This window comes from Trachemys scripta, chromosome 8, assembly GCF_013100865.1.
Source record: "Trachemys scripta elegans isolate TJP31775 chromosome 8, CAS_Tse_1.0, whole genome shotgun sequence".
NCBI lineage: Eukaryota > Metazoa > Chordata > Testudines > Emydidae > Trachemys > Trachemys scripta.
Window position 1 is genome coordinate 80,048,772 of NC_048305.1, and position 14,531 is coordinate 80,063,302.

Sequence of the window (14,531 nt, forward strand, 5' to 3'; positions counted from 1 at the left end):
GGGTTTGCTGCTGTTCAAGGCCACCTGTTGCACTTGTTTGTCTTTTCCCTTGGTTTTCTCATACAGAGTAAACAAAAGCAAAGCCCTCCTGGCAATGTCACCGTCATGAATCTCTGCACCATCCTCGTGCTTTAGTCGCTTTGTTGTACCACGCATGAACAGCACTGGTATTCCTTCCCCTGTGCAACTCTGGGAGCGGGGGCGTCTTTGGATGCTTCACTCCAGCCACGGCCTAGGTGCAGCCGGGCGAGGGCACATTCACTCTCCCTCCCAGGTATAGGTTTGGGGGAGGAGATTCGGCCCCGCTATGCTCTAGTCAAGCCCCTGCCCTGCCCCAGGTATTAGCACACATGCATGTAGCGGGCTAGAGGGAGCAGAAGGGGCTGTGACCCTAACAAGAGCTGCAAGGAAGGAGGAACTGGTGCTTTCTCACCCCTCGGTGCCGTGTGCATGTGCTGGGACAGCAGGTAGCGCCCAGAGCCGGGTCGGGGGGGAGGAGAGGGCTTCGCCGCCCCGGCCCCCCTAGCTCGGAGCCCGTGCGGGGAGAGCCGGGCGCGCGCGCTCCGCGGCGGGCAGCAGGGCATGCGCATTGCAGGGCGCCCTCTCACCCCGCTCAGTTATGCCAAGTATGTGAGCGGCGGCAGGAGTCGAGCTGCGGGGAGGGAGCGCGGCGCACACCGAGCCCGCCCGACTATGGGGCGCCGCCGCCACCACCAGCCGCGCAGGGGGGCGCCCAGCACCCTCCTGCTGGCGGGCAGCAGCTACTGAGGCAGGCGGGGCGGGGGCAGGCATGGCTGATCCTCTGCGCAGGACCCTCTCCAAGCTGCGGGGCAGGAGGTCCCAGCGCGGGGCGGCGGCAGGCGCGCACCCCCGCGGGGGGACCGGCGCCCCTCAAGGTAAAGCCCAGCAGCAGCCACCGGCCAGGGGGGCGCCGTGCGCTCAGCCCAGGAGCCGGGAGGTCTCGGCGCCCCCGGGGGCTGGGAGTCAAGAGGAGTCCGGTCAGCGGCAGCCAGGCTGGTCCCGCCGGGGGAAGGCACCGCGTGGCCCCGCAGCTCTGGGGGAAGGGACATCAGGAGCCCCGGCCCCCCCTGGCTGTACCCCGGGGGACCCATCCCCGCAGCCCGTGTCCGCCCCCGCGCGGCGGGCTCCTGACGGCGAGGAGGGCGATTACTACGATAATGAGACTCTGCCCTGGGGCTGCCGCCCGGCCGAGGCGCGGGAGGAGGCGCAGGGGCTACCGGCCGCCTGTGCCCGCGGCCGAGGGGAGGGCCGCTTGGCCGGGCCCCGGGAGAGCACGGGGAGGCTGCAGAGCCAACTGCAGGAGGCCTATTACCTGCTGATCCATGCCATGCACGACCTGCCCCCGGCCAGCCCCGCCTGCGCTGGAGGGTTCCCGCAGCCCGTCGCCTCTTGCGGGGCCGCGGAGAGCAGCGATGCCTGGTCCTCCTCCTCCGGGGAGGGCAGCCCGCAGCAGCAGGTGTCCGCCACCGCCTGGCTGCCACCGCCTGGACAGGGCTCAGTAGGGCGTCCCGGCCAGCTGATCCCTCCCGGGCGCGGGGCTCAGAGCCTGGGGAGCCTCCTTCTGCTGCTCCCCGGCCGCCCCGCGAAGCCACCGCCTCTGCAGCGGTGTCTGAGCGACAGCGTGATCCGCTACCACCCGGTGGAGCCCGCCCTGGGGCACCTGCTGCAGGGCGAGCCGCCTGGCCCGGCCTGGGACCAGGGGCGGCCGGACGGCGGCCGCGGGGGAAGCGATGCTCCTGCGGCCGCGGAGTGCTCGGTCAGCTGCGGGGAGAGCCGGAGCGCGGGGTCGCGCCAGGCCGAGCGGCTGCTGCTCAGTGCCCAGGGCTCCGCGCCGCAAGAGGCAGCGGCCGGAGGCGGGCTCCCGGCAGCGTGCCCCTGCAGCCGCCCGCATGCCCCCCAGAGCTCCTTCAGGCCGCCCGCGGTCAGCGTCGGGAAGCTGCAGAAGTGGGTGTGCAAAGGGCGCCTGCTGTCCCTGGGAATGAAGGGGCGCGTCGGGGCAGGGGCTTCCTCCGCTGACCCCAGAGCCATTGGGACCGGTGCGGCGCTGCCTGCTCAGCCAGACCTCGGAGAAGAGAGGCCCGCAACTCCGCCGGCTTGGAGAGGGCACGGAAGCAAGGCCCTGACAGCACCCCCGGACCAAAGAGTTCTGCTGACAGGTATGTTCGCGGGGATGGCGACCAGACCCCCCCACCGCTTGGGCCTGGCTTCAACCTGTCACACTTCGCCAAGCAGCTTGTGCCCTGGAAGGCCTGGAGCCAAAATAACCCCATCTCTGGGTCTGTCTTACCAAGGGGTGGTGACTGAATGGTGGAGGGTTGCCTGCAGTTTGGAGACACGTTCAACCATTTTTTACAGGGTGATAATCAAATGCCAATGTAATGTCTCTGGTTGTGGTATAGCAGGGAATGTGTATGTAGTTTTAATATAACACACCTAGTGTTCTTGGTTTTAGGAGTTGGCATCAGCGATTTATGATATTTATTGTTACAGGTTCATGCTCCTATAAAAGCAGTATACTTTAAAAGTCCAGTACCATCTGCAAATTAGACCTTAATACTGGAGCTATGTGAAATCCTAAATTTCCCTCTGAATACTCCCATATCAAACTTTGGGCGGTTTCTTGATTTGATCAAGGTAGATTGCACTTGCTAGTTCTGTCACTAACAGTACTGGAGTTGTGAATACACTGTGGCAAAACATTGCCAAAGGCAAAGTTATGACGTGTTTTCCATTTCTCCAATGAAATGGCTTTTTCACAGTGAAAATGGCTTTTTCACTTGTGGAAATTGGCTTTAACTTTCATAGAAAGCGGGGGGGAAATTGAGGTGAATCCACAAAATGGTACTTCCACAAATGTAAGAACTGACATTATTTTTAGTAGGTCTAATAGTGCATTGTTAAAAATAGTACCCAGATGATGTATGTTTGTTAGAATTTTGTAATTTACACTTGTTACTGTACACACCAGAGTAAAATGATTTACATATAGATTAACCACTATAATATGTGGAAATCATAAAGCCATCCTTTTTAATTTAAAAAGCCCATGTGTTTACTTGCAGTAAACTCAAGTAGGAAGTTAACTGAACAAATATAGTCCCAAATTATTGGTATTGTCTCTTTTATACAGTATTGCATGTTTTAAGCAACTCATTCACATTTGGAAATGATTTCTTTTAATTAGAAGGTGTAGATGCACACAAACAATCTGTTCATTATTCTGGGCAATAAAACTCATCTCTTAAAACTGAAAAGGGCTTTAAATTTAACTACCAGCCTTTCAGTTGAACAAAATTAGTTTTGTGCAGGTTCTTAACAATGCACCTTTTTTCCCAATCTTGTTTGCTTTATAATTTAATGCAAATAAACACAGTGTGCTTTAGCATATCCTGCAACCGCTTCCAGGAATGAGTAACCCTAGAAGTAAATACTGCTCATGTGACTAAAAAGTTACAGAATTGGGGCCCCTACTTTGTTCAATATTTAAATGTTTTATAACTCCCCAGGCTTTTTCTTTGTACTGCTGCTTGCTTCATAATTCTTTAACTTGTTTTTCTAATTTACTTGAATGTTTGCAAGTTAATTGTTAGTTTGATTTGAACAAAAAAATTATTGGAGTCTAAATTAATTCTGGTTATTTAGGTGTTTTAGGGAAAATATGAATGACCTATTTTGATCTAGATGTGGAGGAACTGCAAAAAATTCTCTTCCCAATTAATTAAAAGCTTGGTTGTCAACCTATCCTGACATCCAAAAAATACGGCTTAGAAAGGTAGAGTGCAACCTTTGGTTGAAAAATTTTCTACACACAGTTGATAGGCAGAATATTAACCTTGACCTCAATCAAGTTGAGACACTGAGGCCCTGATCTGCATGTGCATGTTTGTAAAATTCGGTCTTACTCTTTTATAAAGAAGTATTTAGCTAGTACTCAGTCTGTTGCTAGGTAAATTGAATCATTAGTTTTAAAGAAAACCGTAATAAACAAACATGGGACTGAAGCTCTTTGGGGAAGGGATCATCTTTTTTGTTCTGTTTTGTAGAGTGCCTGGCACATTGGGGTCCTGCTCGATGATTGGGACTCCCAAGTGTTATGATAATACAAATAATTAAAAATAATTTTATCTAGCAAATATTATTATTAATCAGACTGTCTTAGAACAAAGGGTAAGGGATATGCATGACCTGCATATTTCTAAAATCCTTCTACGTATTTAAGGCCTGATCACTACTAAAGTTAATAAGATTGGAAAATCTTCAAAATATGTCAGTGGGCTTACTGAACTAATTGTATTCTTAGAGATGTATTTCTGTCAAATAGTGCATATTTATTGTCCAGACAAGGCAGTACTTGCATATTGGGACTTTACAAAATATACATTCTCACTAGGATCTATCTGAAGCTTTTTCAGTAATGGCTAATAATATATTGACTTCTATCTCTGGCTGTTTCTTTACTTTTTGTCAGATATAATAATATAAACATATTGAGTCTTAGCTGCAAAAGTGGTTGAGGTAGCAAACTTCAGAGCTGACATTCAGAAATTTCTTACTTTTGTAAGATTTAAAAAATATTTAGACATTATAGATACACCTCTACCCCGATATAACGTGACCCCATATAACATGAATTCGGATATAACGTGGTAAAGAAGCGTTCCGGGGGGCGGAGCTGTGCACTCCGGTGGATCAAAGCAAGTTTTATATAATGCGGTTTCACCTATAACACAGTAAGATTTTTTGGCTCCTCAGGACAGAGTTATATCGGGGTAGAGGTGTATTTATAAAATGAATTGCTTTAATTGTTTTCAAAAATACCTTGAGCAGTTCAGATAAATCAAAACATGCATGAGTGCAAATATGTATGTGGTATATTGAAATATTTGTGTTAGTTTTCTCTGTGCTTCTCCTTGTCCTTTCATGTGGTATCTGAGATTTCAAAGTAAAAATGCCTTTTGAAATCAAGGCTCTGATCCTGCAATCCTTTATGCGTGTGCTTAACTTTACTATTGCCATTGACTTAAGTGGCAGTGCTCGTGGTACTGAAGTTAAGCACGTGTGTAAAGGATTGCAGGATCAGGGCCTAAGACTATATAAAGGAGAAGTGCAGAGCTTACAAATACAGTTGTATGTCATTTGATTGTAAGTGATAGACTTGATGTTTAAATTGAAGTATACCATTTGGCTGGTTCTGAATTTAGGATAAGTTTTGTTTTTTTTGAAAATTTGTAATACTGACAATGAATTTTGGCAGTAGCAAGCTTGCTTATTATTGTCTGCATAAAGCATAAGAGTGCAAAGAGTATTTTTTAAATTCAAATTGTGACACACAGCAGTAAATCATGTCATGGAAAGTTATTCAAAAATTCTCAACACATTTTATCATTGTATTCCTTAGTAAGCCTTACTAGGAAAGTTGTAATTGGAATATGGAACACTGTACAGGTATATGTTGTCAAATGTACTTTGAACTTTTGCTGTTCTAGGAGTAAAAGATAGCTTAAGCCCAGATTTCAGACATATGATTGGTTTGTATATTTGGGCATGTGTATAATTTTTAAGAGTCTGCACTTCTGAGGATTGTAAGCTTTCCTAACTAATGCTAAAGGGCACACATTTCTGTGCAATGCTGGCAGTAACACAGATATTTTTGTTGTAGAACTAGAGTACTTGAATGTTCCATCTATTTAAATTGTTAGAGAGGAACAATTCCTTGTGCTGTTACTAGAAAATTGAGGATTTTAATGCAGCAATCAGATGTAGAAAACAAGCATTCCTAGCATATACTGTACTGGTTTAAATAAATATTTGACTTCGTGTAATGTCTAATTGCAAATGATACAAAATATAAATGTTCAAAATAGTAAATCTAATTATTTGGAGCAACGATAGCAGCAAGGAAAATAATGGAGCAAGGAAATTAATTAAAAAGCAAGTTGAAATAATTGCCTTTTTATTATATTGTAGACAGAAATATACTGGTAGGTCTTCACATCAGAATCATTATTAAGATTTCCTTATCAATAAACATTACAATAGCTTTAAACAGAGGGCTTGTCTACAGTGGGTCTTTTTAGTATGTGTATAGCTATGCTACTGTAACTGCACCGATGTAGCGTATGTACACTTGGGTTTTACACCAATACAGTAGCATGTGCACAAAACGAATCCTAGTGTAAACACCCAATATACGGTACTCAATATAAGGATGGCTGAATTGTTGTTCACAGTTAATGCGAATATTGAGTTCAAGTATGAAAATTGATGTGATCCTTGGCTTGTCCTTAAACAGTTCGTTTGTATTTTTATAAACTGTACACCATTTATATATTGGTAATTTCTACAGTGTTTTTCACAGTTTTTAAGCTACATGTGTAATGCACACTGAACAAGAGTGCTGGAAAATGTACTTCAGGGTTGTTTTTGCTACTTCAAAACTTCAACAAAATAGTGGTTTCTTTAGGAGTATGCCTAGTTAAATGTTCAATAGTTATAAATTCTCTAGATTTATTGCAAAACAATATTTCTTCAGCAAACATAATTGTTAAAGTAGTTAGCAAAAGTATTTTAAGTATTGGTTGTTCAAAAAAGCATTAAATGCTGCCTGCATGCATTCTTTTACAGGTATTCATGAGGAAATAAAATGACTTTAATTAGAAGGAATCTGTTAATTATACTGTACAGACTTGATGCATAGCTACAGTAGAAATAAAGACTTGTTTTGCAAATCTGTGTGTTCATCTTGATCTTAGGTAGAAGGTACTTCACATTTACTTATTAAAATGCTGGACCCAGAATTTTACGTTTAATGTGAACTTTACATTAATGTAAAGTGCTGACATCCAAGTTAGAATAAATGTAATGAACAATCAACTTTGTAGTACTATATAATTTATATGTCTGGTGTTATTCAGAAGAACTGCAATCTGTATTTAATTCAGTGAAAAACTCAAAACCTTCAGATTGTATGTAAATAAAGGCACAAGCAAAACTTAAGTGTCATGAATCTAAATTACATAATTAGTTTTTTGTTTTTTTTTTTTTTCATTTTTATTGTACTTTGATAATAGGAATGCTCAAAAATGTTAACATTTTTAGAACATTGCTTTTTGGCTCAATAAACTTTTAAAATTAACTTCTTCCTAAATACATTTTAACAAAGTGAAACCAGTCTTAAGTGACTGTTGTCTCTTTTCTGTTCTTTACAAAACATAATATGAAGAAATCTACAGTGACCATTGAAGTACTGATAAAATTGGTTGCTTAATGGAGTTTCTAATAAGTGGAGCAGAATTGTATTTGATTTAGGGCAGTACCTTTAAGACTAGAGGTTGCCTATAAAGCTGATCTGGGGTACAGGTTTCATTCTAAATGTACTACCAAAGCACTTTCATTTCTGAAGTAGTGTGTTAAGATATTGAAACACACAGAGCAACTTTACAACTTGATCAGTTTACATTTCAATTTCAGTGTTAGTCCTTCATTGTTTTACAAATGCAAACAATGTGGGTGCGATTTTAAAGAAGATATAAATGTCAAATGGAAATAGTATCTCAAACGTTTCTATACAAGTGCTATTAACATTAAACTCTGGGAGACTGAACCATTTTCTCTCAAGTACTTTCTATAGACTTGGATGCTAGACAGTTTTTTGGCAGCTTGAAATTACATCTCACTTAGAGCCTGATCCTGTGATGTGGTGGTCTTTCATTGGGAGCTGAGACCCTTTATCAGCTCTCAGAAGACACCTGACACCTTGCAGGATCTAGACCATAGTCAAGAATATCATGTGTGTCATGAGATATATTAACTTTAATATTGCACGTCTGTTACATGCTCATTATCAATAGGAGTGTCAGATTGACTGCTTCCCCACATTCTGTTTTGTTATGTGCATGTTCTTGGAATGTGGAACAAGTACCAACGTGCTTGTACTATCATTTCCATTGCTATGTCAAAAGATATTTTTGTTTCTTTACTATGTGCACACATTGTCTTTTGATGGATTGAAATTAAGTTCATGATAGCACAGCATGTCTTTTGTCCTGTGGGACTAGATTTAGTGTGCATGGGACATGACAGCATATGTGTCTGTGTTTTATCAAAACTGGAAGACTGTTCTAAGCATCTCTTTTTCCTCTTTTAATAACAGATTTAATTGAAAATATTTACATATCCTCCACAAGCGAGAGAGAACTTAAAATTCTTATGGCCAGTGAAGTCCCTGAGCATAATCCACAGCTTGACAGCATCACAGTTTCTAAGAAACGTAACTGGCTACATCAGAGTACTCTAAAGGCCCCTAATCTGGAAGAAGAAAATATCTGTAAGAAAATGCAAGGAAATACTATCCATGTACCCAAATCGTCCAGTCCATTACCTGGACCTAAACTGCCACCAGTTCCTCCCAAATCACCTATAGGACAGGAATGTCCTACAAGAACCTCTAGTTTTGTAACTGCTGTTCACCATTCTACAAACCCTTCAGTTTTGAGAAACTGTACTTTAGACTTCAGTGAGGATAATGATGCAGATGATGAAGGAGAAATATGGTACAACCCTATCCCTGAAGATGATGAGCCTGACTTCCCCAGAGTCCATTGTTTTACTGGGAAAAACTCTGTTAATTTGGACTCCCATACCACCAGTTTCAAGATGTTGCCTGGGAGTGACTTGATTAAAGTAATGGGGCACAATAAAGGCCTTCCATACTTCTCAGAATCTGCAGGAGACAATCAAATGGCTCAGGCCTGTGAAATTAATCAAGCAGATTCCATACATTCCACAGAGTATGTGCAGCTGCACAAGCAGAGTTTTGTGTGCAAGACTCAGAGTGCGACAGCAATAGAAGAGAGCCCTGCATTTAAATATTGTTCAGCAGGTAAGAAGGATATGGAATATATAGATGTTATACTCCTGTCTTTATTTTTATAGGAAAGTTAAACATTGTTTTTTTTTCCTCTTCATTGTAAATATTTCTATAAAATTTGATGGAAAGTTGATTATAAAATATGTAAGCCATAATTTTCAAAGTTGGGTACATAAAGTTAGGCACTTAATAAATGGCCTAACTTTCACAGGTGTTGAACACCCACAGCTCATGTTCATTTGAATAGGAAAAGTGAGTGCTCAGCCCCTTGCGAAATCAGGCCATTTATCTATATTCCTAAATATGAGTTTAGGTGCCTAACTTTAGATAATCAAGTTTGAAAATTATGGTAATTATCTACAGTATTATTTTTTGGAGCCTTTAAAACACATTTCTGCTCTGAACAGTGACCATAAGACCGGGGTTCCACATTTTGTATGTATTGATAACTTCTGGATCAAATTTGCTCATCTCAGATATAAAAGATGTCCTTTTTTAACCCTGGTTACCAGCCCTTTGAATGGAGCCTGGAATCTGAAATATAAACTGGTTCGTTATGGCTCACACCTTGCCAACCAATAAAAAGTTTACAGAGTGAGCTTGGTTAACATTTCTGTTGATGATGCACAAACACAACATATTTTGTTTTCTATGTCTTAGCCAATTCTAACCCTAGTAGAACTTTAACTCTAGCTCTGTAACTACTTAATTTCCTCAGAAGTCTCTTGTATGGGATTTTTATCAAAGGCTTTCTGAACATCCATATACATGATATCAACCCCGTCTCCTTTATCTGCTATCTTGTTGACTCCCTTGCAAACTTCTAATAGGTGGGAGAAGAACGGTTTTCTTTTAAAGAAATTGTGCTGGCTTGTCCCTATTTATCATGTTCATCAATGGTTATGTCTACGCTGTGATAAAAGACCTGCGGCTATCTTGGGTTACCAGGCTCAGGCTGCGGGACTAAAAAATTGCAGTGTAGATATTCAGGCTTGGGCTAGAGCCTGGGCCCAGGGACACTCCCTTTTGCGCCCTCCCCTCTCCCCCCCCAAGCAGAGTCCAGTCGACGCTCCAGCCTGAGCCTGAACATCTACATGGCAATTTTTTAGCCCCACACTGAGCCCCCAAGCCCGAGTCAGCTGACCTAGGCCAGCTGCAGATCTTTTCTTGCAGTGTAGACATACCTTAAGCATTTTATACTCCAGTTTTAATTATTATTTCAACTGAATATATAAATTCAGTATTATATTGAGGTTGGTGTCCGCCCCTAAAAAGGGATAACTTCTCATTGACAAGGTCAAGCAACTTGCTGACCTTGACTTGTAGTATCATATTGAGTGAGAGAGAGATGTGATCTGAACACAGGAATGGGAGACAAGATACTCCTGAGTTCCAATTCCAGATTTGGTTCTGATGAACTTTGTCCCCTTGGACAAGTCACTTAATTTGTTATCCTCAGTTTCCCTGTATAAAATGGGCATATTAGTGTCCATGTTGTGAAGATTAATTACTGTTTTTTGGTAAAAACTTTGCAAATAAAAAGTCTGCGTACTAAGTTATTTTGCCCAAGTGCCTAAGTCACTGTTGAAAATGGGATTTAGGAGACAAAGTCACCTAGGGTATATCTACACTGCTTTAAAAAAAAAAAAAAAAGGCTGTGTCAGCAAGACTCAGCGCCCTGGTCTACAAGCTGGGGCTTGTGCTATAGCACTACAAATAGCAGTGTAGACATTCCCTGGAGCTGGAGCTCAGGCTCTGAAACTCATCCTGTTGCCCCTTAGGTCACATACAGATTTTACCCTCTATAACCAGCCATTTGTGCCATGATGTACTGTCACATCTAGAAACCCACGTTTTGTGCTTTTGTGCTTTGTTTGGAAATATAATGAAGGTAGGAGTGTGTGTGTGTGTGTTTAAGCTGCAAAATATATGTGAGGGTCTAGACCAGGGGTCGGCAACGTTCGGCACGCGGCTCGCCAGGGTAAGCACCCTGGCGGGCCGGACCAGTTTTATTTACCTGCTGACGCGGCAGGTTCGGCCGATCGCTGTCCCGGGCCAATGGGGGAGGCGAGAAGCGGCACGAGCGAGCGATGTGCTGGCCGTGGCTTCTCGCCACCCCCATTGGCCCGGGACGGCGAACCGCGGCCAGTGGGGGCCGCGATCGGCCGAACCTGCTGCGTCAGCAAGTAAATAAAACTGGCCCGGCCCGCCAGGGTGCTTACCCTGGCGAGACGCGTGCCGAACGTTGCCGACCCCTGGTCTAGAATATTCAAGTTAAAATATTTTCTTTGTAGTCTGTATTAAATAACTGGTACTATTACATTTGGTTGCCAAATATGACAGAATAAGCAGACCAGTGCAGGGAAGCCAAGTGTGCACTTGCCCTACAAACTGTGTTTGACCCATTTAAGAGATTAATCTCTCAATACATATGTGATTCTCAGGAACATTAATAGGGGTCACTTGCTCCTTTTGAAGAACTAAACCCTTTTATGTATTAGGCAAAACTGGCTACAGTTTTTCATGTTGGAGAATCAAAGTTGTATCCCTTCAGATTAATTTGAAGCTTTGAATGTATGTCTATAATGAAGTCTGGTAAAATTGATCATGGATTTCTCCTGTGAAGTTTACTCTATATTGAATTAATTAAACTATTTTAAAGCAGCTCTCTTTTTTGTGTGCATTGAATAGTGATCACATTGACTGGATTAATTGATGATGAAGTGGATGCCTGCTGTTAAGTAATTGGCTTTATTGTGGAGGAGTAGTTAGTGCTTCTTTTAATCCAGTTAAGGTGTCTACAGTTATTTTCAGTCAAATTTAAAATGACAGCTCATCCAGACAAAATTACCACATGAAGGGCAGCACGTCCGATTTAACTTTATTTGTATTAGGGCAGAGTCTGAATTACACAAGCAATTGCTATGCAGTAGATCAATGTCTAGATCTTCATTGACGAGAGTTACTGCTTGATGTATTTGAGTCTAATGCCCCATGACTGTTTAGCAAGTCTGCTTTTACCAGCAAGGAAGATGTCTGAGCAAAGAGTACTACTATAGGTTAAATACAGAAACAATGCTTTTTATCTGTTTTCCTAATAACATCGATGGTTTTTAGTGGGGGGGGTTTATGGTTAGGGTGTTCTTTTTATTAATGAGATATTGTTTTTATGACTGTTTTTCAGCAGAGATACCAATTGTTTTTGATTATTTTGTTTTAATTTCTTGAAAACGCTACAATGGTTTTGAAAACTATTCTTTAGTAAAACATAAACATTGGGATTTAATTACTTCTCAGCAGTCCTTCCAAACAGTGTACTGAATGGGCTTTTTCTTTAAATACTGTACCAGTGTCTTGGGGCCTAATCCTGTAGATTCTTGTTTGCTTTTAGTTCTCGCTCATACAAGTAGTTCCAGAATTAGTAGGATTACTCACTTATGTACTACTCATGTAAATAAGGATTTGCAAGTTAATTTCCTTGGTGCATAGTCCTGGCCATGCTTAATATTTTAACAGTTACTGAGATATAGAATTAGATATAAGTAAATCCAAATATTTAGTATTTTCCACAAAGCAAAATTGTAAATTTAAAGTTCTTATAAAAGTACTTTTAATTCTTTATGATAAAGTAATCCGTTCTAAAAGTAACCTAGATTTTAAATTAGAAGTGTGAGTTGAAGCTTTGGAATCTGTAGGAAAAAAGTTTTAGTGGATGCAAATAAAAAGTGTGCTTTTTTGACATGCATTTAAGGAGAAGTAGATATGATGTACAAACTGAAAAGTCCTTTTTTTCTAAACATTAGTATATACAAAATTCAAAATATAGAATTGTATAAAAATGAACCCTAACTGTACAGCTTATTCAGTGCTGGTATAACCTGCAAAATGTTGAAAAATGACACCTCTTTATAATGGTTTGCATCACAGAATTGTAAAATGTTACTTTGGAAGATTTAGGCACAATTTTTGGTGGTGGTTTTTAATGTACTAGTATAATTGAAGCTGTGGTGTTGGGTCTTGGTCTAAAATAAATTAGAATAGCTACCTGTAAATGATGTTTCTTACTTGTAATGAGGGCCACAGATCCATCACATTGGATCTCTGTCTATGCAGCTTTGGAGGCAGGCCAAACCTGTCTGTCATTGGAGTCACACCTATCCTGCCACCTTTGAGAAACTGCCTTATGTTTGTCTGCTGCTTCAGCGCCTTCTTGCTGCAGGGCAGTTTAAAAAAGGGCTTTAAATCTCCAGGCTGTCACCATCTGCCTTTGTTGGCAGAGGTGATTCCCTTTCTCCCCATAGTCCATCCCTTCTCTTCACCCAAGCAGAGTGCAGCATGGCAGAGAAGGCTCAGAAGAGAGGGAAAGCCAGACACTGTGTCTACTGCACCTCGCTGCTGATTGAGTGCCTGCAAGGAGATCTGTGCCTGTTCTGTGGAGACTCAGGCCCCTCTCAAGCAGGTCTGTGCTCACATTGGGCCACTATAGAGATTCCTCTTATCCCTCCCTCCATTATTTCTTATCCAGCCCTCAGTAATTTCTCCATGACGACTGAGCAGATTCAGAGCAGGCTTTTCAAGAGGTAAAGTAGTCAGGACAGTTACTGCCATAGATGCAAGCCTGGAGGGATAAAACTATCACACGGGATCAAGGACTGTTCAAGGATCTAGTCCAAACAAGAGAGCAAGCACAGTATAAGCTGGCAAGAGCTCAGGGCAATCTGATATGATCTCGAGGCTCTGCTCCCATGTCTGGGCTCTTCTCTTGTGCTGATCATGACAGGCAAAATGTCTTATTTCAACAGAAAAGGACTGCGTTCTATGGTCCCTCAGAGAAAAGCTCACCTCCTGATGACTTGGGCAAAGGAGAGTCTGCAGTCAATTCTCTCCCTTTACATCCAAGGGAAGATGGAAAGTTACAGCCAACTGGCTCAGCAGGCCAAAATTAGACAATCCCAAGTGGGAACTACACCGAGAGGTGTTCCATCAACTGGTTAAAGAATTTGGTCTCCCAGCAAGGGCTCTGTTTGCCTCCCACCTGAATCACAAGGTTTGTCTTTTCTTGCTGGCAGCATCACAAAGCTAAGGTAACAGATGTCTTGTCAGAAAGATTGGCAAAACAGTCTCTTACGTGCCTTTCCTCTCCTTCGCCAGAATGCTACAGAAGATCAGGCGAGCAACTGAAGCACTGGTAATTTTGGTATCCCCATTCTGGTCAAGGAGGCGTCAGTTCTCTGACCTACTTGACAGAATACAAAGACCTCCCATCTATTATCCATCCAGAAAGGATATGATGGGAGGGATAGCTCAGTGGTTTGAGCATTGGCCTGCTAAACCCAGGGTTGTGAGTTCAATCCTTGAGGGGGCCATTTAGAAATCTGGGGCAAAAATCTGTCTGGGGATTAGTCCTGCTTTGAGCAGGGGATTGGACTAGATGACCTCCTGAGGTCCCTTCCAACCCTGATATTCTATGATACTACCAGCGTCAGTCATGCATCAGAATCCAGACAGTCTGAGCCTAGCTGCCTGGTTCTTGAACAGACCCTCTTAAGCCAACAAGCTTAGTCAGAGAGCTAATAGCCACATTTGTAGATTCCAGTAATAAATCTACTCACTCAGCGTATTCTAGGGCCTGTTTGAGGTT

General features: G+C 42.8%; 1 protein-coding gene across 3 annotated transcripts in view; it reads left to right on the top strand.

Moving 5' to 3' along the window:
• Nucleotides 1-470: 470 nt before the first annotated feature.
• The window catches only part of SYDE2 (synapse defective Rho GTPase homolog 2), a 50,505-nt gene continuing 36,444 nt past the window's right edge, over nucleotides 471-14,531 (top strand). The window contains exons 1-2 of one of the 3 annotated variants that reach the window (XM_034778184.1): nucleotides 471-2,177; nucleotides 8,174-8,902. In XM_034778184.1, the coding sequence (XP_034634075.1) occupies nucleotides 791-2,177; nucleotides 8,174-8,902 (2,116 nt within the window). In that variant the 5' untranslated portion in view covers nucleotides 471-790. The remainder of the gene's footprint in view (nucleotides 2,178-8,173; nucleotides 8,903-14,531) is intronic. The other 2 variants (XM_034778183.1, XM_034778185.1) reach the window with 2 other exon arrangements.